The 22,824-nt window shown below is 45.7% G+C and overlaps 1 protein-coding gene across 1 annotated transcript; it reads right to left on the reverse strand.

The window, feature by feature from the left end:
• Positions 1 to 507: 507 nt before the first annotated feature.
• Positions 508 to 16,854, reverse strand: LOC128582211 (cytochrome P450 4F3). The gene is made up of 12 exons (XM_053585900.1): positions 16,657 to 16,854; positions 13,662 to 13,806; positions 12,606 to 12,659; positions 12,387 to 12,514; positions 9,846 to 9,967; positions 8,870 to 9,140; positions 6,156 to 6,222; positions 5,835 to 5,964; positions 2,352 to 2,485; positions 2,192 to 2,256; positions 1,916 to 1,998; positions 508 to 1,507 (listed from the first exon to the last, which is right to left on the reverse strand). Exons 1-12 carry the CDS (start codon positions 16,852 to 16,854, stop codon positions 1,261 to 1,263), a joined length of 1,644 nt encoding a protein of 547 aa, XP_053441875.1. The 3' UTR covers positions 508 to 1,260.
• Between the last annotated feature and the right edge of the window lie 5,970 nt (positions 16,855 to 22,824).

A 22,824-nucleotide genomic window follows, 5' to 3' on the forward strand; every position in this document is an offset into this window, starting at 1 on the left:
AACTAGGTAATGTTGCTGTCCCCATGATTACACTTGGGGAAACTGAGGCATAAGAAGGAGAATCATCCTACCCAAGTCACAGCAGAACCCAGACTTGAGCCCAAGCAGCCTGTCTCTAGATCCCTTGCTTTGGGGGTTGTTATTAGGGTCCAGTGGTCTGGCTTTGAATCTCAAGAGTTGAAGGGGATGGTACTGCCTCCCACCCCCACCCCAAGATGGGCCAGGGTGGCCTGTGATGGGAGTGAAGAAAGAAATTGCAGATAAAAAAGTGGGGAATGAACCCTCCCCTGACACTTTTTTGAGAGCTCCTGAGTGGCCTCAATCAGTACATAGTGTCCAGGCTTCCTGGGCAGCATCAAGTGTCCCCGCCCGCGGGGAATTCAACGGGGACCTGGGAAACAAAGGGGTCAGTTGAATGAGGGGACAAGAGACACAAAAGAATGAGAGCAAGTCAAGAGTCTGATCAAGCTCCGAAGAGTTTATTTTTTCAGCTGGACTTATAAGCATTCAAATGAGGAAGTAACTAAGGGCTATTCCTAGCAGGGCGGGGAGGGGGCTAGTTTCTGGAAAATTACTAGGAGAAGGTCCCTAAGGCAGGGGGTGCATTTCTGAGGAGTTATGCAAGGGGAAAGTACCATTGCTGTTATGGTTGAATTCCTGAGAATAGTTAGCTCGTAAAACCGCGATCAAGCAAGCTAGCAAGGGGCATTTTTGTGAGGTGTTTTGGCTCCCGGCAATCAAGGGCCCAGAAGACAGAAGATGGGAGTGAGGGACTCCATGGAGGTAGGGGAAGGGATCACAGATGGAACCACTGGGGAGGAGTAGACACAGGGTGAGACATTGGCAAGAGCAGAAAGGGAGCTAAGAATCTTGGATAGGCTACTTGGATTGAAGCTGTAAGCCTCCTCCCCTGTGCTCTGGGCAGGTCAGGGGCTGTCTTGGCAACGACTTAGGGGTCTGACCCTACTGTTCTCTACACAGAGTCTCAATCTTGCTCCATAAATCCATCCTTAATCCTAGTTACTTTCCTGCTCCAATACCTCCCATGTTCCTATTGCTCACAGGAGGAAGTCCATACTTGGACTTTGAGAGAACCTAGGATTGGTGAGAGGGCCTTGCGGTCAGCCATAGAGGCAGAAAGGATTTGGGGCTCAGAGACACCAACCCCACCCAACACACCCATGCACATCCCCTGGATCCCGGCAGTCCACAAGTGCTCCCTTCTAGCTCTGGGTGAGGCTCAGACAGAACAGTGAAGTTTTATTCCTGGGACTCTCCACAAAGTCTCGTGGGCGGGGAAGGAGTGAGTCTAAAGCCAGGTGGTGGTGAGTCACTACAACCAGAACTCAGCGGCTCCACCTGCAGCCAAAGGCCACCCTCGGCCCTCAGGACCAGTTCTGGTTTCCTGCGCGGCTCCGTGTGGTCACACAGGAGGCGGTAGCGCAGCAGCGTGAGCGCCAGGACCACTTTCATCTCGGTCATGGCGAAGGTCTGCCCAATGCAGTTCCTGGAGAGGAGGTGGGGACTTTGATTGCACCCAGGACCCCCAACTGGGCCCCATCATGCCTGAAGCTTTTCCCAGGAACCTCTACCTTTACCTTAATCAGCCTGAAGGACAGAGGGGGGTCTAACTATGCCCCATGTGGGCTTGCATGTTCCCCTACCCTGGCACGGACTCCAGCCCCCCACTCACAACAGCAGACACAGGGGAGAGTATTCTGAGAGCAAGGCTGTCCTTCACCTCTTAGACCTACACAATTCCTGCTTTACAGACCTTTGCACACAACCTCCGGAGGAGGGGCGGGAAGGAGGGCCAAAACTCTGACCACCTACAATTTACCCATTTTGCCCACTGTCATGCCCAGATCCCCACACCCATCACCCCATCCCCGCCTCAGACCCCCATTGCCCTCACCTGGGCCCTGCAGAGAAGGGAATGAAAGCCAGAGGTGACCTCTCCTTGGTATTTTCTGGGTTGAAGCGGGAGGGATTATAGACCTGGAGGAGAGACAGAAGGACTGAGGCAGGCTTGTCGGATGAAGTCTCTCAGGACCGCCAGCCTTGGAGAGTGTGTCTAGTAGTAAAGGGAAGGAGGACATCTTGGATTTCCTTGTCAAAGTCCCACCCCTTCCTCTAGGACTGGATAAAATGAATGGATAAAATGAAGGGGGCGGGGGGGCGTAGTCAGCACCTCTGGGTCCGGCCACACAGCTGGGTTGTGATGGGTCCCAAAAATACTGATGAGGCAGATGACTCCTATGCAAGAGGAGGGAGTAGTCAGTACAGGGCCCCACTGCCTGACTGGACCCTCTTCCTGCCGAGGAGCCTCCTCCCCCTGCCATTGTGGGCACCTTTGGGGATGACCCGGCCATCTGGGAGCTCAATGTCCTGGGTACAGTGACGGGAGACCAATGGAACTGGAGGATGCAGCCGCAGACTCTCCTTAATGCACATGGTCAGGAAGGGCAGCTGGGCCAGGTCGTCCCTAAGGAAACACACCCCCCAACAGTTATCCAGGGAGCAAAAACAGAAATGGAATCTTCCAGCTACTGCGTTTCCCAGGGAAGCCTATTCTCCCTGTAACAAAATAAGTTCCTCAAGAATCTAATATTTGAGAGTTAGAAAAACAGAGAATTAGAAAAGTACCAAAGAAAATTTAGCCAGGTATTTTTAAAGGATATTTCTGGAAGAAAACACAACATCCAAAAGCCAATTATAAAAAGTTAACAAACTTACATAAAAATAAAACATACAGTAAGGAAAAACAACACACAAATCTAATGTTTCACACTTTTATCATTGTATTTGAGATACTAGCAAATGCAATTAGGAATAAAAGGAGAGTAATGCAATTTGAAATGTGGGGGCAAATGTATCATTTTGGCAGATAATGATTTTATTGGGCAACTCTGTGCCTCAGAACATACTTTCCACATACACAAACACAGGTTGCCTAGGTTGTTTTGAATGCATTTTACCATAGCAACTTTGTTTTTTTGAGACAAAGTCTCAAGCTGTTGCCCTGGGTAGAGTGCCGTGGCATCACAGCTCACAGCAACCTCAAACTCTTGGGCTTAAGTGATTCTCTTGCCTCAGCCTCCCAAGTAGCTGGGACAGCAGACACCCGCCACAATACCCCAGGTATTTTTTTGTTGTTGCAGTTGTCATTGTTTAGCTGGCCCAGGCCAGGTTCAAACCCGCCATCCTGGGTGTATGTGGCTGGCACCCTACCCACTGAGCTACAGGCGCCGCCCAATTGGGCAACTCTTATAAACATTCAAGTTCCAATAAGGGAGCACAATTCTTTCTTCTAATATTTCTTCTTTTTGTGCAACTATTTCAAATGTTAATACCTAACACATTAAACTGTTTTAAAATTTGAAAACTTTAAAACAATACCCACTTCTGTGGCTCAGAACATACTTTCCACATACACAAACACAGGTTGCCTAGGTTGTTTTGAATGCATTTTTCCATAGCAACTTTTAAGCATTTATATATGTGTGTACACACACATATATATGCTATACCATTATTCTGTGGCATTTTTCATTTATCAATCTATTCTTGTATATTTCTTGAGACTTGTGTCAAACTAGAATTTTCCCTACTCTAGAGCTATAAAATAATTTCTCATGGTTTGGGGTTCTAAAGAGAAGAGGATTGAATTGACTTTTTTCCAGGCAGTTCTCAGTTGTCCCAAGAGGTTTTATTAAATGATCTATAATGTTCCTATTTCTATGAGACACCATATTTAGCATTTACCATATTCATTGGACTCAAAATTTATATCCATCAGTCATTAGTTTTATGTAGAAATAACAACTATGTGGGAAAGATAATAAAAGAAAAGATGCTACTGATTATAATATAAAATACTTGGATTAAACTTAGCAAGAAATGTGAAAGTACTATATTCCAAATGAACTTAAAAATTTCACTTGCCCAAAATATAAGATACATTTCTTCATAGCAATGAAAGTAGCTAAGGGTTAGTTCTATGAAACATGGATAAGATCTCTAAGGAAATCTTTTAAACTCTATTAAAAGGTTATTTGACGAGATGGATATCAACACTACACTTGAAGATAGTGTGTGTCAATATTAAGAAGTAGCCCTTATTCCACAAGTCAATCAGATATTCAAGTCCGCTAATAGGACATATGCAATTTAAATCAAAATCTACCTCATTTTTTTAGGAACTGGATTAGTGTACTCTAAAATTTTTCTGGAAGAATGAAAGATCATGAACAGCAGGCCAATTTGAAAATAAAATATTAAAGATTTTTAAATCTATTACGAAGTCCTAGTAGTAAAAATAGTGTGGCACTGCTGCAAAAACAGAAAAACAGACACGTGAACAGAATAGAGAGCTTAGAGATAGACACATGAATAACAGAATAGAGAGCTCAGAGATAGACACATGAATAACTGAAAACTTCACATTTGGTAAAGGAAGCCCCACAAAACCTCGTGAAATGGATCAGGAGTGTGGATGTAAAAGAAAATTTGGACAACTATGACCTCACAAAAATTAACCAAAAGTACCTCCTCCCAGTCAAAAGGCAATATTTTGTAATAAAAATAGAGAAAAGATTAATTTTATATACATTTTTAATAGCAAATATTTTAAATGATCAAAAGAAAAGGGAGAAAAAAGAAAAGACAATCGGTTCTATAAAAAATGAGTTAACGTGCAAAAGATGTTCGGTCTCACTATTGTTTAAAGAAATGTTCAATAAAAGAAGAAATGTAAAAATAGACAATGATTTAAAATTCAATAGTACACTAATGCTATTGGTGAAATTAGGAGAAAACTGGTTACATCCAACTCAGCTAACAGGAATGAATTTGTGATTGTAAGCAAAATTAGGCAAAAAAAATTGTCTTTGATTCAGCAATTGCACTTCTGGGAATTTGTCCTGAAGAGATGCTCCCACATGTAAGCAATTGTCACTGTACATGCATGCTGACTGCACTACATTGAATTTACCAAAAGTCTGAAAAAATGCAAATACACATCGATAGGAAGATGTTTAGATAAATTATGACACATCCACACAACAGAATACTATGCAAACATAGGAAATGAGGGTCACTAGTCCTATCACATATGGAAGCCTGGAAGGTAAATCAGTACAGAGATTCTGGAAGGCCATTTGGCAATATCCATTATAATTAGAAACATTTACTTAAATGACTTCACCATAACATGGAGTGACCAGAATAAAATATGAAATGTTATGCAGCACTCAAAAACAGCTGTAAGAGTAAAAGAGCTGCTGAGTGAAAGGAACAAGTTATAAAATGTATATACATATATATATATATATATAACCCTAGTCTTCTCTAGAGAGTCTCAGTTAGTGCAAGAAGAATGTGTTCTCATCATTGTTTCTCTAATTTAACATTCATTTTCCCTGTGGTATAAACACACAAGGGAATACCATTCAGCCTTTAAAAGGAAGGAAATCCTATCACTTGCACCAGCACAGATAAGCCTGGAGGACGTTATGCTAAGTAAAATAAACCAGGCATAAAAAGACAAATACTGCATGATCTTACTCACCTGTGGCATCTAAAATAATAAACTCATGGAAGTACCATCACATACTGTCATTAATTTTCTCAGCAGCCCACATCATTTTTGTTCCCAAAGCTTAAGACCCTTCCCCCGTTAGCCCAGCTGCATACCAAGCCCAACCATTGGTCTCTGCTCCTATTCCCACTGGGTGATAATAGCAAAATCAGTAAAAATACCTTTCCCCTTCTCCACCTGGGAAACAGAGCCAGTACAAGGGGCTCAGGAGTAGGCCATGAGGACCTGAACTCACCATTCAATCTCTTTAGGCTCACGGTCCCTCAGAAGCTTTTGCACCTCCTGCCGGCAGCGCTGTTGGTATTCTGGGTGCTTTGCAAGGTGATACAGGACCCAGGAGAGACCACTGGCTGTGGTGTCATGGCCTGAGGGGCAGCCAGGAAAGCTTGAACCTCTGAGCTGTTTCACCAAGGTGTGGACGGCACCCAGGCATTGAGACCCTCAGGGAGGATGGGAGGAAGGAAAGGATGGGCATGGGGTGACCCAGGGTCCACCCACCAAGTCCCTGGGATAGAAAGACCTCTGTCCCCATGTAGTCCCACTCTGGGACACTTACCCTCAAACATGAAGGTGTCAGCTTCTGCTCTTATGTCCTCATCTGACAACTGCTTCCCATCTTCATCCTAGAGAAAAGGCAAGAACCCCCAAATCACACTACCTCAGAGGCCTCCTGAGTCTAACCTGAGACAATCTCAAAGATTCATCCGCCTTCCAGAAACACAAGCCCACCCTGCACTTCTAGACATCTCTTCACACTTGATCTTGGCCAAAAAGCAAGGAAGAAATCCCTAGACCTCTCTTGGTCACCACGGCCAGAGCTTTCACTCCACAGGTTTCCTCCCTGGATTGTTTGCCTCTTCTTTTGTGCTTGGTGGAAGGAATCAACAGTCGACGAATCTTTTTGTTACTGTATGATGAGAGCTTCCTGAAGGAAAAGTTACTAGTAATCAGGGTTACAAGATGATTAAATGGCCATTTGCCTTGGAAGTCAGAGAGTAAGTATTGCTCCAAATATATTTGCTCACATTCTAGAGTAACAAATCCAGAGAATCATATTTCCCCTGAAAAATTTTGGGTTGTAAATGTATATACTTCAACATCTCACTGGAGCAGATTTTTTAATGCTTCGGGATATTTTTTAAAAATTCTCCTCCATTCTTGAGATGCTTTACTCAGAAGAATATGTTCCAAGTCCCTCCATGTAAACATAAAAGAGGTAAAGGCTCCATCTTTTTTAAGGCTGCATAGTATTCCATAGTAGACATATACCACAATTTATTAATCCATTCATGGATCAATGGGCACTTGGGCTTCTTCCATGACTTGGCTATTACAAATTGAGCTGCAATGAATAATCTGGTGCAAATATCTGTTTTGCAAAGTGATTTTTGGTCTTTTGTATATACTTGCTAGTTGAGGAATTGCAGGATCCAACAGCAGGTCAATTTTTAGATCCCTGAGTATTCTCCAAACTTCTTTCCAAAAGGAATGTATTAGTTTGCATTCCCACCAGAAGTGGAGAAGTTTTCCCTTTTTTCCACATCCACGCCAGTAGTTTGGGGGTTTTGTTATGTGGGCTACTCTTACTGGAGTTAGATGATATCTCAAAGTGGCTTTGATTTGTATTTCTCTGATGATTAAAGATGACAAGCATTTTTCCATGTGTCTGTGTACCATGTACCTGTCTTCTTTGGAGAAGCTTCTATGCAGCCTTAAAAGATGGAGCCTTTACCTCTTTTATGTTTACATGAAGTGATCTGAAACATATTCTCCAGAGTAAAGTATCTCAAGAATGGAGGAAAAATTATCCAATGTATTCAGTAATTCTATGAAACCTACTTATATTTACTCACACTTTGTTATGAAAGATAGAACACAACTATATCCCAGGATGAAGGAGAGAAATGGAGTGGAAAGGGAGGGGATGGGGGAGGTTTGATAGAGGGAGGGTAAAAGGCGGGACCACACCTATGGAGCATATTGCAAGGGTATAAGTCAAATCTGTCAAATGTAGAACATAAATATCTTAACACAATAATCAAGTAAATGAGGCAAAAGCTATGTTGATTGGTTTGATGTAACCACGTCAGATTGTATTAAAAAAATTAACACATTGTACCCCACATATGCATAAATGTATTCATGATCTATGTGTATTTGACTTAATAAAAAAATTCTCTCTCTCTCCCTCTTTCTCATTCTTTCTATAAAGGAAGTGGAAAATATGCCAGCTGTCCTATATAAGTTCTAAGACTCATAACACAGAGAGCCTCGCGTATGGTGTAAACTTTGCTTCACATATAGTTAGAAGCATTGCATTACCCCAGAGGAATTTGGAACTGGGGAGCCAGTGCTGCAGTCTAACTCTGGCTGCTGTTACTTCTTTGAGTAAGAAATAGGCTTCTCGAATCAAGGGTTGCATCTGTCAGAATAGATAAAGACATAAACAAATGCAAATGTAGACATAAAAACAAAGGCACAGATAAGGACACAGACATATACAAAGACACAAAGACATAGACATGGAAACATACACACACAAAGAGAAAGGTAGATATAGACGAAAACATAGGCATAGACATGGACATGCACTTACACACATACTAAGACAAAGACACAGACATAGATACAAAGAAATATATACAAAGACATAGACATACACAAAATGTATCATAGACACCAACATACACAAAGACTTAGACAAAGGTATAAACATAGATATATGCATGTTGACATAGAGATAACAAAAGTGGCAGACTAAATTCTTAACTTGGAAATAGAGTGAAAACCCAGACTTCCCCTAACTTCAGACTTACCAGTCTTTGCTGGCTGCATTCTAGACAGTCATCTCTAAAACCTCTTTAGTCCCTCCTATTCTCAAAAATATATAAGAATATATAAGAAATATAAGAATATATATTATATATATTATAATATATAAGAAAAATATAAAAATAAAGAATAGTCCCTCCTATTCTCCAAAAAATTTCCACAGCACCCCAATGTCCTCTGGATCAAGTCCACATTTTCTTTCTAAATCTATTCTAACTCTGTTTTCATTTGTTTGGGTTTTCATAGAGAACACTTTGCTATAATGCTCAGGATGAAGTATAGCAGCTGTTCCCAGGGATGACCATCACACACTACAGCCTCAATTCTTGGGTTCTAGCAATACTCCTTCCTCAACTTTCCAAGTAACTGGGAAAACTGACATGCATCACTACACCATGCATCATTCGAACACTTGAATTTATATCCCAGGAAGCCCACCTTGCTCAGCAGAAGCACATCAATGAAGTCCAAAGTCTTGGTCTTGGCTTTGGCCTTGAGGAAGTCATCGACACCCTGACTGGGGAGGGTGCGACGTCGCTCCTGGATGACGGCGTCTGTGAAGTCATGCACCAGCCTACAGGCCTTGCGGAAGCGCCGCCCTTCGGAGGTGAGATAGTACAGGAAGTCTATGTGCAGGAGAATCTGCTGATGCCTTTCTGCCACAAGGGTACTGAGCTCCAAGATGGCAGCAATATAGTCACTGGGCTTCCTAAAAGATAAAGGAATAAGAGAGGAAAAAATGTAACCCACTTCAAGGCCCAAGAGCACGTCCCACCTGCAGCGAGAATCTCTCATCAGGAAACTGAGTCTCCAGAAACAGATGGCCCTGCAGATATATAGAACGGATCAGCCATGAGACTGAAAGCTACAAACTCTCTTCTCTCCCTGCTTTCCACTTCCTTAAGCTGCCTATGTGCCACTAGGTACCCAGAGCACAGCTTGGACATCATGATCCTCAGCTTTTACAGCTCAGACTTCATCCTCTTCCAACTGGTTCCTGGCCCAACTCCCACCCTAGCCTCCTGCATCCAAAGCCAACTCTAGTGTCTACATGACAGCCAGTTCTCCACACAGCTCAGCTCTGCTCATGCCCACCATAAGCTCAAACATCCTCAATGGCTCCCTGGAAACCTCATGATAAAGTTCATATCACTGTTCCTAGGTTTTCAATGTCCTGAAGACTACAACCTCAATTCTAGTGAGTGCTACATGTATTTGCACATCCTTGCCTCCTTGCCTTTACTCAGACACTTCCAGCTACCAGTAAATACTATGCTTTCTCTCTTCCTTTCCCCATCATGCCAAGTAGAGCTCCTCCAGGAAGGCTCGTCTAGTTTCCCTGGTCTATCCTCCTACCCCCACCTCTACCCTTGGGTCCCTGGCCAATATTCTCAGGCCCTGGTCAAGGACTCACTCTTGACAATTGCTGTCAAAGCTGAAGACACATTTCTGCAGGCTGTCCAAGGTCATGAGGCTGACGTGCTCAAACATGTCCAGACAGGTGCTGCCCTCTGAGACCAGGCACTGCCACTTGGCCTAAACATAGAAGAAGACAGAGCGAGGAGGTGGGACGCTAACTTCCTTGAGCTCTTCTCCAACCCTAGGCACTGAAATGGAACCAGTCTCTTGGTCCTCTGCTCCAGGAACCCATTCCCAGGGAGAGCAAGGTTTGTAGGCAAGGAAAGCAGAAGCTGTTATTATGTGGAAGTGAAGATCCAAGGTCAGGAGAGATGAGTTCCAGATTCACTCTTGTTCCCTGAGTGCCCTGGGTTAACTCCTTGCCTTTCCCATATGTCCTGCCAGTCACATATTAAATGACAGTTGAGTTGAACTGCTTTGGTGCTTGATTTAAAAAACAGATAAGAACCCCTGATTCACCATTCCTAACTCACTTCCTTGTTAGATTCACCTGAAGAAACTCCCTAATCCCTCTGGCTCTCCATTTTAACATGTTTAACTCCCCTTCACAGATCTGTTAAAATTAAATTATAAAATATATGCTCATATCATGGAATTGGCACATGACCTTGTTTCTGTAATAAAAAGAGTTCAGAATAACTGTTGAATTTTCTTGGCTCTCTTATTACCAATGGAATACAAAAATACCCCTGTCTTGGAAGACATAGTCCTCCATGGGCCCTGAGCATCCTTGCTAGGCAGGGCAAAGATGCCTGAAGGGGCACGGTCCACTGCACCCCGGAACGGTTACTCAGTCTCATATGTGCTCCTTGAGGTACGAGGCCCTGAGAAGGGAAAATTCCATTTTCAGGCTAGAAGTGAGACTTGGGGGTTAATTCCTCACTGCTTGCTGAAACAGCCTTGCTAATCTCAGCAGGCAGTTACACCTTGACAAAGGAATGTCCAGGAGGGCCCTCCAAGTCGCCCTCCAAGTAGCAGCTGGAGATTTAGCACCTGCCTGGTGCAGTGGGCTGTTGTACTTCCTTCCCTAACTTCAAGTTACACAAAAAGTTTCATGTAATCTTTGAGAGAAATGGGCAAACAGAACAGACAGCCTAGCGTCCTTGAGGTTTATCTTTAAGCTAAACGCTCCACAATTAGGAATGATGAGTATGTGCTTTGTAACATTTATGCTGAGGATGAATTTTTATGGCACCTTCAATTTTTCATTTATTCTTTACTTTTGGTTATTTTTATCTGATGAGTTTGGATATATAAGAAAGTGAATAAAGATGGGTTGTTGCCTTAGCAAGCCTCAGTCTTCCCTTTTCAAATCAATCATTTCGTCTGAAATGCTTTCCTCTGCATCGCTGACTAGGCTAGTGGACAGCAACAAATGCAAAGCCCTGATGTTCTTAGCCTTGGTCATGTCTCAGACTTATGTTTACAGGGAATGACATTGAGGGGTAAGGTAATGATCCCCTGTGTCTTATTGGTATTAAACCAGATTCCCTAAGTCAAATACTACTTCCATGTAGTGCAATATGCTCCATGAGCAGGCATCTGTCAAGGCCTACTTGTGTCACCCCCATGGGATTTGGGTGGCTTGGAGAAAGAATTCAAATGAACAAGAAGCACATGCTACTTGCAGAGTTATGAATAATAAACTGCACTTTGCTTACAGAATCCATGAAATGGATTAACTTAAGTTAAACAGTTAACTTATCACCTTACACTTTAAACCGTAGACACCTCTCAGAACCCTTATTACCAATTCTTGACTTCTTCCCATATCCACACCATTTACAATATTATTTCTCAGCAACTTCCATTAAGACATGGGGCCTATTTTATCCCTTTTTGATTCTGTGGTGGACTTTTGGCTTTCTATGGTCAAATACAATGTAAACAAAATGATTAGGTAATAACTCCAATATATTTAAGACTCGAGGCATCGCAATCTCCTCTTGTAATGACAACCTTGGAACCCTGTCTCGGCCAAGTGAACAACCCTGAGATTCCTTCCTAAGGGAGGTATCAAATGCAGGACAGTCCAGTTGTCCCAGTTAGAACCATCCTAGATCAGCCCAAAGATAGCCAAGCCCCACACACGACAGAACTGAGACAGGATCAGCAATATTGCCAAATGGAACCATAGCTGACCAAATACCATGACACATCCCATCTATATACGGAAGAATCAGCCGACTGTCCCATGTACATAGTAGCCATCACAGACCCTTATCGCTTTAAACTAAGGAACAGTTTATACTCAGAAATAGTTACTATGCAGTCATCATCATTGTCCTCTTGAGTTTACAAAGATTCTGTGAGAAACTGACACCTCTGAGCATGTTTTATGTACTGGGATCATCACTCCACTACCACCTTTTAAGTAGGGATTATTATGCCCATTCTACAGATGAGGAAGCCAAGGCTTAGAGGGGAAGAGCAGTGGCCCTAAGCCACCCAGTAGACCTAAAATTCCAGACCAGAACTGTCTGAGGCCCCTTTGACTCTAAAAATTCAGTTGGAACCTTGGACTGAAGGAACTCACATGCATGATGTTTGCACTTTCATTGAAAATCTTCATATAGGGCTTCAGGATGTTGAAATGGAAGGCAGGTGTCAGCATGCGACGGTGGCGGCTCCACTTATCACCAGCACTCAGCAGGAGCCCATCCCCTAGTAAGGCAGCCAAGGGCAGTGGACATGGAAAATGCCTTCCTGTGACCTGACCAGGTTGTCCCCACCCCTTTCGTCTGCAGTTACTCACCCAGCCAGGGTTTCAGGAAGCTGTAGTAGAGCATGTCCTTCAGTGCAATGTTGGCTGGCCAGAACAAAGACCATTAGGGGATGGGCAGAGGGGTAGGGAAGGGACTTGGAGACGGGGTGCAGGCTCCCAGCCTGGGGTTTTCACTTCCCCCCTCCAAGCCCAGTGTAGCAAGCAAGGGAGCAAGGGGAGAGGAATCAGGGAGGATGGGGGAGGGGAGCAGATCAGACCAGGATGCAGAAACACAATAGGGCAACGACACACCCTAACATGGTACAGCATGCCCCATGCAACTTGACATGAGCAACACCCAAGCATAGCTCAACAATCCACAAACACCTTCATAGGCACTTAGGACACTCTGTCTGCCCCAGCACTCTCTGACACCTCCTGACATGAATCTCAGACGTGTGACATGGTAAGCCTGACCATGACACAATGTGTTCTAATATGGACCTGAGATGGTCTCACATGACCTAAGTGTACAACATAAAGAGTCCTCAGGACTTAAATATGGTCCATTTAATGTCACCATGGTCCATTTAATGTCACTGATGTGCACATATGACCCACACTGTTCTGCAGGCATGACTTTGAATATATATACACTAAGACCTGCCTTAGACAATACTCAAAAAATGTCTCAGACAGTCCACAAAAGCACTTTGGTTCCCAGACTTTGGAAAAGGTTCAAACATATCCTAGATTTGACCAGCAGGAGAAAAAGACAATCTCAAACAGCTTCTCAGACAAGAACCCAAAAAAACCCTTCAAGATACCTTAGCCAGAGCTAAGACCCAGACATGACCAGCTCCATATAACCTCAAACAAGATGTGGCTTTACAGCAGACATGACCCTACAGAAGACATGACTCTACAACAGACACACTCCACATGTGAGCAGACAAGACCAAAGGTAAAATAGGTGGATGTCAGGGGGAGACAGCAGCAGTGTCATCTCCACCTTAGTCCCTCCTGTCTACATTCAGGTCACCAGACCAGCTAGAAGAAGCACAAAGACCTCAGCAGCGGGCAAGCTGCAGCCAGTGCTGTGTCTACCTGGAGCAAAGAGCACCGGCTTGATGAAGGTGGGGTGGAAGATGCGGATTACTTTGTGCAAGGGCCCCACCCTCCAGAGGCACACAGTCCCAAAGGTGTTCGCCAGGCCCTGTGTGTACAGAAGACCTTCCTCTGAGCTCTGAATCTGCAGAAGAACAAACAATACCCACGTCATGCTCTTCTAGGCTTCCAGAGATAAGGACCTGCAAGGTAATGACCCAGACTCGAGCTTTCCCATGAACACTGAGCTTCAGGGACTCATCATTGACACCAAGAGGAAAGAGCTGCCTAGAAAGAAAAATGACACAGAGAAAGGTAAAACTGAAAGGGGATAGATTGCCTGTGACCCTGGATCCAGCTGTGCCTTAAGGCCACCCTCCCTGGAATATACACTCGATAGATCCCCTTTCTTTGCTTAGAATAGATGGGGTTGAGATTCCATCACTCACAACTGAAAGAGACCTCAGCAGACAGGAAAAGACAGGACCTGTCCAGAGTCACTCAGCATTTTGGAGTCTGAGCCATGATGTCTATTGCTCTGGACCCGGAAACGGGCAATGCTGATGCTAGGCCTAGCAGCAGACCTTCAATGCTAACGGTGCCCACTTCCTCTGTCTTTCCTCTTTTTTAAGAAAATTCCTGCTCATTCTTCCAGATCCAGCTCCAGAAAATTCTCCTCCAGGAAGCCTGCCAGCCTGCCCCAGGGTTACTCCTCAAAGCTGTCACAGTTTATCTCCCTCTGGCCCATTCCTGACCAAATGAACTTATGGATGTCTGTGTCCACAGTCATCTTCTCAAGCTTGTGGGTTTATCTGGACAAGTCCTGGATTGAAGCCTCTTGGGGCCTCAGCAGTGCCTAGAACACAAGGGAAGAGGGAAAGATGGCAGTGCAGGGAGGGGACACTGGGGTGAGGGTTGGTGAATATATGAAGGAAAGACAGTGGTGGCTGAGAGAGGGGACAGAAGGAGGGGCTGGGGTGCTGCAGGGATGTGAAGAAGCTCAGGAAGGAGGCGCTGGAAGCCCTGGATGTGCTGTGGCACCCAGCACCGGGTGTTTCAGATGAGTACCTGAGGCATTGAGAACATACTGGATAATGTTGGGGTGTCACAAACTGATGATGGGGGAGACAAGGCCCATCCAGGTCATAAAGCCCTTGGGGTAGGTGGCCACCAGCTGAGTCAGGTCCCCCCTCATCCCCTGCTCCGTGGGGGTTATCTGCAAGGAAGGCAGCAGCCATCACTTCCTACAATGGTTAATTGTAGGTGCCAACATGACTAGACTAAGGAATGCCCAGATAGCTGGTAAACATTATTTCCAGGTGTGCCTTTGAGAGTTTTCAGAAGAGATTAGCATTAGAATTGATAATCTGAGGAAGGAAGATCTGTCCTTCCCACTGTGGGCAGGAACCATCTAATCCATTGAGGGCCAGAACAGAACAAGAAGACAGAGGAAAGGGGATTTGGTTCTGTCTTCTGGAGCTGTGACATCCATTTTCTCCTGCCCTTGGACATGAGGACCAGCTTCTTAGACCTTTGGATTCTGGCTCATCATCAGTGTCTCTGGTTCTCCAGCTTGCACATGGTATATCACTGGGCTTCCTGACATAATCATTTCAGCTAATTCCCATAATAAATTCTCTCTCTTGCTCTCATTCTCCTACTATCTCTATCTCTCCCCCTACTAACATATACATACATACATACATACATACATACATACATAAAGATAAGCTTGGCTATAACCTATGGAATCTGTGACTAATACAGCAGGACCTTCCCCCTACCCTCCACAGCATGAAGACATCGTACAGTCTTCTACAGCGAATAGTGTATCCTGATTCTACAAAGATGAAGGGAATCTCTGCTTCCTCTTGCCCCTTATCTTGGGCCCATCTCCAAGCCCCAAGGGTGCATCCTAGGACAGGGGAAGAAGATGCTGTCTGCTCTCAGAGAGGCCCGCCCTAGCTCAGGAGAAAGTATTTTCTTATCCTGGGAGTGGTTGCAGACCAGGGGCAGTCATGTGTGGAGGCATCCAGAGTATGAGAAAAAGGGTTGTGGGCAGCAGTGTGGCCTTACGGACGTGTCCCTAAGGCTGGTTTCCACAACATTTCATGACCTGGCTGGTTTATGTGGGCTTCAGTTTCTGTTGCCAAGAAGGGTCTGCACACAAGAACCTTCTGTTCTCAGCAGACCCCAGGACAGCAGAGAACTCTAACTGTCCCAGGACAGAGGTTTTCACCTGTGAGCATCTTAGATACACAAGGCTTTGTGCATAGTGCTTCCTGTGCTCCCTCTCTACAGACATGCCAATCACTCCTGCCATTACAAAGGAATAGACTAAGGCCACATTCCTCCAAAGCACAGAGCAGCTCTGAGTTATAGGGCAAGGTATGGGGGAGGGAAGCATTTAAAAAAGCTTCTGAAAGGGGAAGTGACTAACCAACTTTTAAGCAGGTTGGGCAACAAGACCCATTGGGACATCTTAGTGGTGAAGAGGAGAATAAGAGGAAGGTGCCCCAGGAAGGGCAGGGGTGGGACACTGCCCCCACCTGTCTTCTGGCCCACCTGTGTCCTGTGTTTTTGGGGTGGGAGTCACAACTAATTCCTGTGGAAAGCAGCAGCCCATAGAGGGGCAGACACAGGAAATGGGCTGGGCAGGGAGCAGACCCTGGACAGTGCCCTCAGGAGGCTTCAAGTCCACCAGTGGAGAAGATGGGAATGCCAGGGGTCACTGCCCTCTTCAGGAGCCCCTTAAGGTGCAACAATGTGGGAAGACAGTCAGGGAAAGGATCTGAAGCAGGCTGGGGGTCGGGGACAAGGAGATGAGAGAGGCCTGGGTGGCACAGCAGAACAATGAGGGAGTCAGCTGAGGAATGAGGACGCTGAGGAATGAGGAATGACAGCTCTGCCCTCCTAGACCCCAGCCCACCTTGATTCCCAGCTCTGGAGAAATCCACCAATCCTGACACCCCAGGTGTCCTGCTGCCACACTCACCAGGCCCAGATGACCCAAGAACCAGTTTCGTTTGGGTGGCTGTGGGAAACAGCAGAGACGGCGGCAGTTGTCATAGAAGGAGTAGGTCCAGGCCAGAATGCGGGCTAGGATGCAAGATCCCCCAACCAGCAGCAGCAGCAGCCACAGGGAGGCTTCCTCTGGCTCCAGGCCCAGCCAGGACAGGCTCAGCTGTGGCATCCTGCAGGAAAGAGGGGTGTAGGGAGAGTTCCTGAGACCTAGGAGAGGCCAAAGGAGCTGTAGGGACAGTACAGAGGTCCAGGGATGGAGAGTTCTCAGAGATAGGAAAACAACACCTGAGAGCTAATGTTCAAAAAGGTCCAGGCAGAATCTGCAGCCAACTGGCTTCCAGTTGTCTCATAAGCACCAGAAAGGGACAGAGAGAGGGCAAACAGTCAGAAAGGTCCAGCCTAAATTGTTGCAGGTTGCCAGGAGCTCAGTTATCCAGAAACCACAATTCACAGAGCCACATTGCTGGAGCCACCCCAGCCTTGGGCAGCCACCTCCCCATTCTGGGATGGGACTCTCCAGCCCCACCACCCAGCCTGGCACCTTTAACAGAAGCAGCTTGTCCACACAAACTCCTCTTTCTCTCTGCTGGTAGGTCTTTGCCCCTGGCCCCTGATAAGAGATGGCTGCAACAGGACTAGGTGGTGCTCACCCATGCCCAGGAAGTCAAACAGAATATGGGACAAGGAAGCAGGTGGGTGCAGAGGAACTAGCTCAGCATGACATAGCACCTGTCATGTGGGTTGGAAGGTACATCGGGGGTCATCAAAGGTGATTCTGAGCCCCAAGGTTGATAGCCACCCCTACTGTGGGTTGAGACATGACTGCTAGTAGCAAGAACAGAGTATCCAGCTGTGCTGGGTGTTACCTGAATCAGATTCTAGCAATAAAGAGCTCAGCTGTGAAAGAAAATCTGGAGGCTGGGTTCAGTGTCTAAGGACAGAACAGAAAAATAAAATGGTTGAGAGGGACCATGAGCAGATGGGGTCCAGGCAGGGAGGGCAGAACCAGAGGACCTTGAGTGGAGTTTGCATTTTATCCCATCCTTGCTCTAACTGTAGGCACTGTCAGCTGACCCAGGCTCAGTCTTCCCATTTGGGAACACAGAAGGGCTCCACAGATGAGGGAGCCCAATAAAAAGGGAATGAAGGGAAAGAGCTAAAAACTAGCACTTGAGTCTACTCAGTGCAAAAAAATGTATGCAAAGTCCTTCTACCGTGTGCCAGGGACCCCATAAATGGTGCCTACTGTGTTCCAGGGACACTATATAAGGTACATTTACCTTGTAGCAGGTAATTCATGTAAGTCTTTTTACTTACTGTGTTCCTAGCTTTCTACATAAAGTGTGTCCACTGTATGCCAGGTAGGCTAAATAAAATGGATCTACTGTGTGCCAAGCTCACTACATAACATGAACCTAGTGTGTGCCAAGTACTCTATGTGAAGTTTGCCCACCGTGTTCCAAGCATTCAATGTAATGTATAACTAGGTATGGCAGGTCCTCCACATAAATCCTGCATGTGAAATCTAGTTCACTGTGGGCCAATTGCTCTGTATGGCACAGAAAGTGCACCTGCTGTGTGCCAGATACTCGACTATGCCTACTGGGTACAGAGTTCACCTGTGTTTCAGGTGCTCCGTATCAGGGTCAGGGAGCAAATACATAGGTTTATAAAAACAGGAAGGATACTACTTGTTACAGGGGCTCAGCTCACTGCAGATGTACTACAGACCTAGGATGAGCAGACAGCATAGAGCAGAAATGACGGCCACCATCATTTGGTAACAGAAGTCAATCAATATCATGTGTTCTTACTGTGTGCCAGATATTCTATATAAATCCTGTCTACTATGTGCCAAGTACTCTACATAAAATGCACTTACTGTTTGCCAAGTGCTCTCCAAAAAGTGTACCTACCATATGCCAGGTGCTCTATGGAAAGTTCACCTGCTTTGTGTCAGATGCTTACGTGCAACACAGTGCCCACAGTGTCCCATCACCCTTCCCTTAGCTTTCTGGGCCAAAGCCCTGTGGATTGGGTAGAAAGACCCAAGTGACAGTACCCAGAGGAGGTAAGATGCCCATTTAACAGAAGAACAAACCAAGGCTTAAAGAGGACACATCTCTCTAGCCCAAGTTGAAGAACTCAAAGGAACCAAGGTTTATCACTCCATCAAGCCCAAACTCTTTCCCTCTGCCATGCTGTTCTATTACCATTCATTGTGGACAAATCCATGATGATCCAGATAGAATCTCAGGCAATGTGGTGGCCCTAGAAGGGAGATACTTTGAGGGCCTGGAATCACTACTCGCCTCCTCCTGCCTTACTCTGGATGGTCCACTCAAGAATCCAGTGGTTCCCACCTGAACCTCCTGGATCCTGTCCAGAATTGCACTCTGAGATGGTCTTGGAGTATATTGGAGGTTTGAAGACACTTCTCCTGACACTGGTACAATGAAGGACCACAAACCTCCCGCTCTCCCACCTTCTCTGCCATCTCCAGATCAATCAAGAGAATTCAGGTGGCTGGCCCTAGAGCCCTCATTAAGGAGGGGTGCACCTCCTAGAATCTCCACCTCCCCCACAAGGACAGACTTCACCTGTGTGCCAGTTGCTCCATGTCAGGGTCAGGGAACAAATCCAGTGTTGGATACATCAGGAAGAGTCCCAGAGACACAGAAGTAAGAGTCCATAGTGGTTACAGGGATTCAGCTCATTGCAGACCTACTACGTGCCTAAGACAAGCAGATGTCCTAGAGCAGAAATGGTAGCCACTATTGATTAACAACAGAAATCATTGACCCTGTCTCAAGTCCTTTAAGTATATTAACCATTTCTTTCATTTTGTAAATGAGGAATCAATTCCAAAAAATATTTAAGTGAGTGCCCACAGTTAAAGAGCCAGTGTAGCCAAGCTGTGCCCCCACCACACAGCCTCACATCATGTGTCCCTAACCACTGGTCTGGGCTCCTTCTTACCTGTAAATGGGCATTTCAGTAACACCCATCTCACAAGACTATGTAACAAGTGAAGAGACAGTGTATGTAAAATGCATAAGCAGAGGGAGGGCTCAATTAGTGCTATCCATTCACCTTGCTGCTACCATTGTTCTTCAGTGATCATCCAGCAGTCCTGCAGTGTCACTCTCATCGGCCCATTTTTACAGAAGAGGAATCAGACATTCAGAGAGGGAAGCAACTTGCTCCAGTCCCATAGAAAATTAGGTAAGTATGACATTACAGGTCACAGGAAAGTGTGAATATTCTTGCTTCTTTCCTCAGTTGTTCTGAGTTAAACAGAGATGTGGGAAAATTTCCCTCAGAGTCTACAATTGATCAGGAGTCTGCCATGCAGCCAACTCACAGCAATGATGAAATCCAGCCCCGCATTCAAGCCAGAAGTGGTTGCTGCATTCCCTTTACCACAACACAGGTCATGAATGTGAACCAGGGCCATCAGGCACAACCAGGGCCACAGCCACTGGCCGGGGTTGCCAGCATCTTGGCAGAGGTACCAGGATATCAACGGAGTTCATTTGGGATCTAAAAAACACAGGACAAGGGGGAGGAGACAAGATGGTTGACTGAAGCCAGCTTTCCACAGAGCCTCCCATCCAGAAGGAGAGTTAAAGGACAAAAATTTAGCAAGTAACCCGGTGGATTTGAGCTACATTAAGAGAGAAGGTTGAAGAATGCACGTCAACCCCGCTGAGGCAAGCTGCGACCACAAGGATACAAACAAAAGGTACAAAATCCACCACCAAGTGGACGGGAGTCCCCTCCCCCATGAGAAAGGCTCAGAGTGTCCCACAAACAATCTGGCAGAGTTCAAAGGTCCTCCCACTACACTCCATGGGAGCGACCCTCTAAAAACTTGCCCTACCTCCCCTACTAAGGTGCCACGGCATTCTCCCGCCAGGCATAAAACTGTATAAAACTGTATATAGTCTCTACCTGGAATTCTGAGCTCCCAGCACTCCCCTCCACTCACACTGAGGTCTGGAGGCCAGTCCCCCAGGGGTCCAGACTCTTGGGCAATTGCTCGAGGGCTGTAGACAGTGCTGGGCTGCAGCTGGTCAGTGCAGACTCTGGGGTATGGGAGCAGAGAGAGGATGGTTGTCTGGAAGACAGCTACACCGGAGCAGCAATTGCCTGAGCCATAAAACAGCAGCCCTCTTTTGCTAGCAATATGACTCACAACCGAATATTCTGAAGCCACACCCCATGTCTCCCTGAGGATTAGGCTTAGAGTCCTGAGCCTAATCCTCAGGCTATAGGATTAGCCTGAGGCTACTCCAACTTGCAAACCAGGGAAACTCCCAGGGTGGGGCTGACCCAGAGGTCTGCTTTACTAAACCTAAGACTCACCTGGCCCTCAGGGGATTGTCAGCCTATAGACAATACAAGAGCAAAGACAAGCTGATTTGGAACTCGATTCAGCTTCTCTTCTGCAGGGGAACCGCACAGTTGTTCTGTTCTGTTCTGTCAGTAACATTAATCAGGGGCGAGACTGGACCTGAGTGAAAACCCCCCAACCTTCATCAAGCGCCCAAGGTTGTTAGGCCTCACCTCCTCCTGCTAGAGAGAGGCAGAGCGCAGCGGCCTGGCAGACTTCCTTGTGATTCAGGCAGGTGCAAACCCCTGGAGTATCGGTTCTCTACAGGCAACAGGGTGAGCCAACTGCAGGGCTCTCAGTAACTGGGTGTGACAGCGGTGTAAGGTGGGGAAGGAGGCATCAACCTTCCCAGACTGACCTATTGGCTGGGTGGCTCCTCCCGACTCCACGCAGCACTGGAGCAAGCCACATCAGAGTAGTCACAAGATGCCTGTGATCCAGATCCCAGAGACCTCTTAAACTCACCTGAGACAGGTGCAGACTGACACAATTGATTTGGACCTTTTGAACTGAACCAATAGCCTGAGGACAAATCAGGTGGCGCCCTGGGTGTGCGGTTGTAGGAAGGTTTGTTTTTCCTTTTCCAATTGTTGCCTGTGGTGGGCAGGGTGACTTAATTGCTGATATTTCTCCACAGCTGAGACTTCAATCCAGAGAATCTTTTTCACTAGGGTGGAACAGAAACCAGCTGAAAACAAGACAGAACCACTTAGCCCCACCACACCAGACAGGGCCCCAGTTTCTCAGGCCACAACACTGTACAGACCCTCAACAAAGCCCCAGGGGAAAAAAATCAAAGGGAGTAAAACAACCATGGGGCGGAATCAGTGGAAAAATTCTGGTAACATGAATAACCTGAATAGATCAACCCCCCCCCAAGGAAAGATATGGCAGATGTAATTGAAGATCGCATTCATAAACAACTGGCTGGGATGTCAGAAATCGAATTCAGAATTTGGATTGCAGACAAGATTAACAAAGTGGAATTAGGAATTCGAGGAGAAATTCAAAAGTTGTCTCAAGAATTTAACGAATTTAAAGACAAAACCACCAAATTTAGACACACTGAAGCAAGAATTTACAGCCGTCGAAGATATGGAAAATACAGTAGAATCCCTCAGCAACACAATGGAGCAAGCAGAAGAAAGGATTTCTGACATCGAAGATAAAGCCTTTGAACACTCCCAAACTCTCAAAGAGGAAGAGAAATGGAGAACAAAAATGGATCATTCTCTCCAAGAGCTCTGGGATAATTTGAAGAAGGCAAATATCCAAATCATAGGAGTTCCAGAAACAGATGAAGTGGACTTGCTGGGCACAGAGGCCCTTCTGCATGAAATTATGAAAGAGAATGTTCCAGACATGCCTAGAGATTCTGAAATTCAGATAGCGGAAAGCTTCAGAACCCCAGCACGAATCAACCCCAATAAGACATCCCCCAGGCATATCATAATTAACTTCACTAAAGTTAATATGAAGGAGAAAATTCTCAAAGCTGCCAGGAGAAAGAAAACCATTACCTTCAAAGGGAAGAATATTAGAATGATCGCAGATCTCTTTGCTGAAACTTTTCAAGCCAGAAGAGGGCGGTCATCGACTTTTAATCTCCTAAAGCAAAATAACTTTCAACCCCAGATCTTGTATCCAGCTAAACTGAGTTTCATCTATGATGGAGAAATTAAATACTTTAATGACATTCATATGTTGAAGAAATTTGCCATAACCAAACCAGCTCTTCAGGAT

Source organism: Nycticebus coucang, chromosome 3 (assembly GCF_027406575.1).
Source record: "Nycticebus coucang isolate mNycCou1 chromosome 3, mNycCou1.pri, whole genome shotgun sequence".
Classification (NCBI taxonomy): domain Eukaryota; kingdom Metazoa; phylum Chordata; class Mammalia; order Primates; family Lorisidae; genus Nycticebus; species Nycticebus coucang.

Coding starts and splice junctions, on each gene's coding strand:
- LOC128582211 (XM_053585900.1), bottom strand. CDS start 16,854: ATGCCACAGCTGAGCCTGTCCTGGCTGGGCCTGGAGCCAGAGGAAGCC. Junction 12,660..13,661: donor GCCGGTGCTCTTTGCTCCAG/GTAGACACAGCA, acceptor TGTTCTGGCCAG/CCAACATTGCACTGAAGGAC. Junction 1,999..2,191: donor CTGTGTGGCCGGACCCAGAG/GTGCTGACTACG, acceptor TCTCTCCTCCAG/GTCTATAATCCCTCCCGCTT.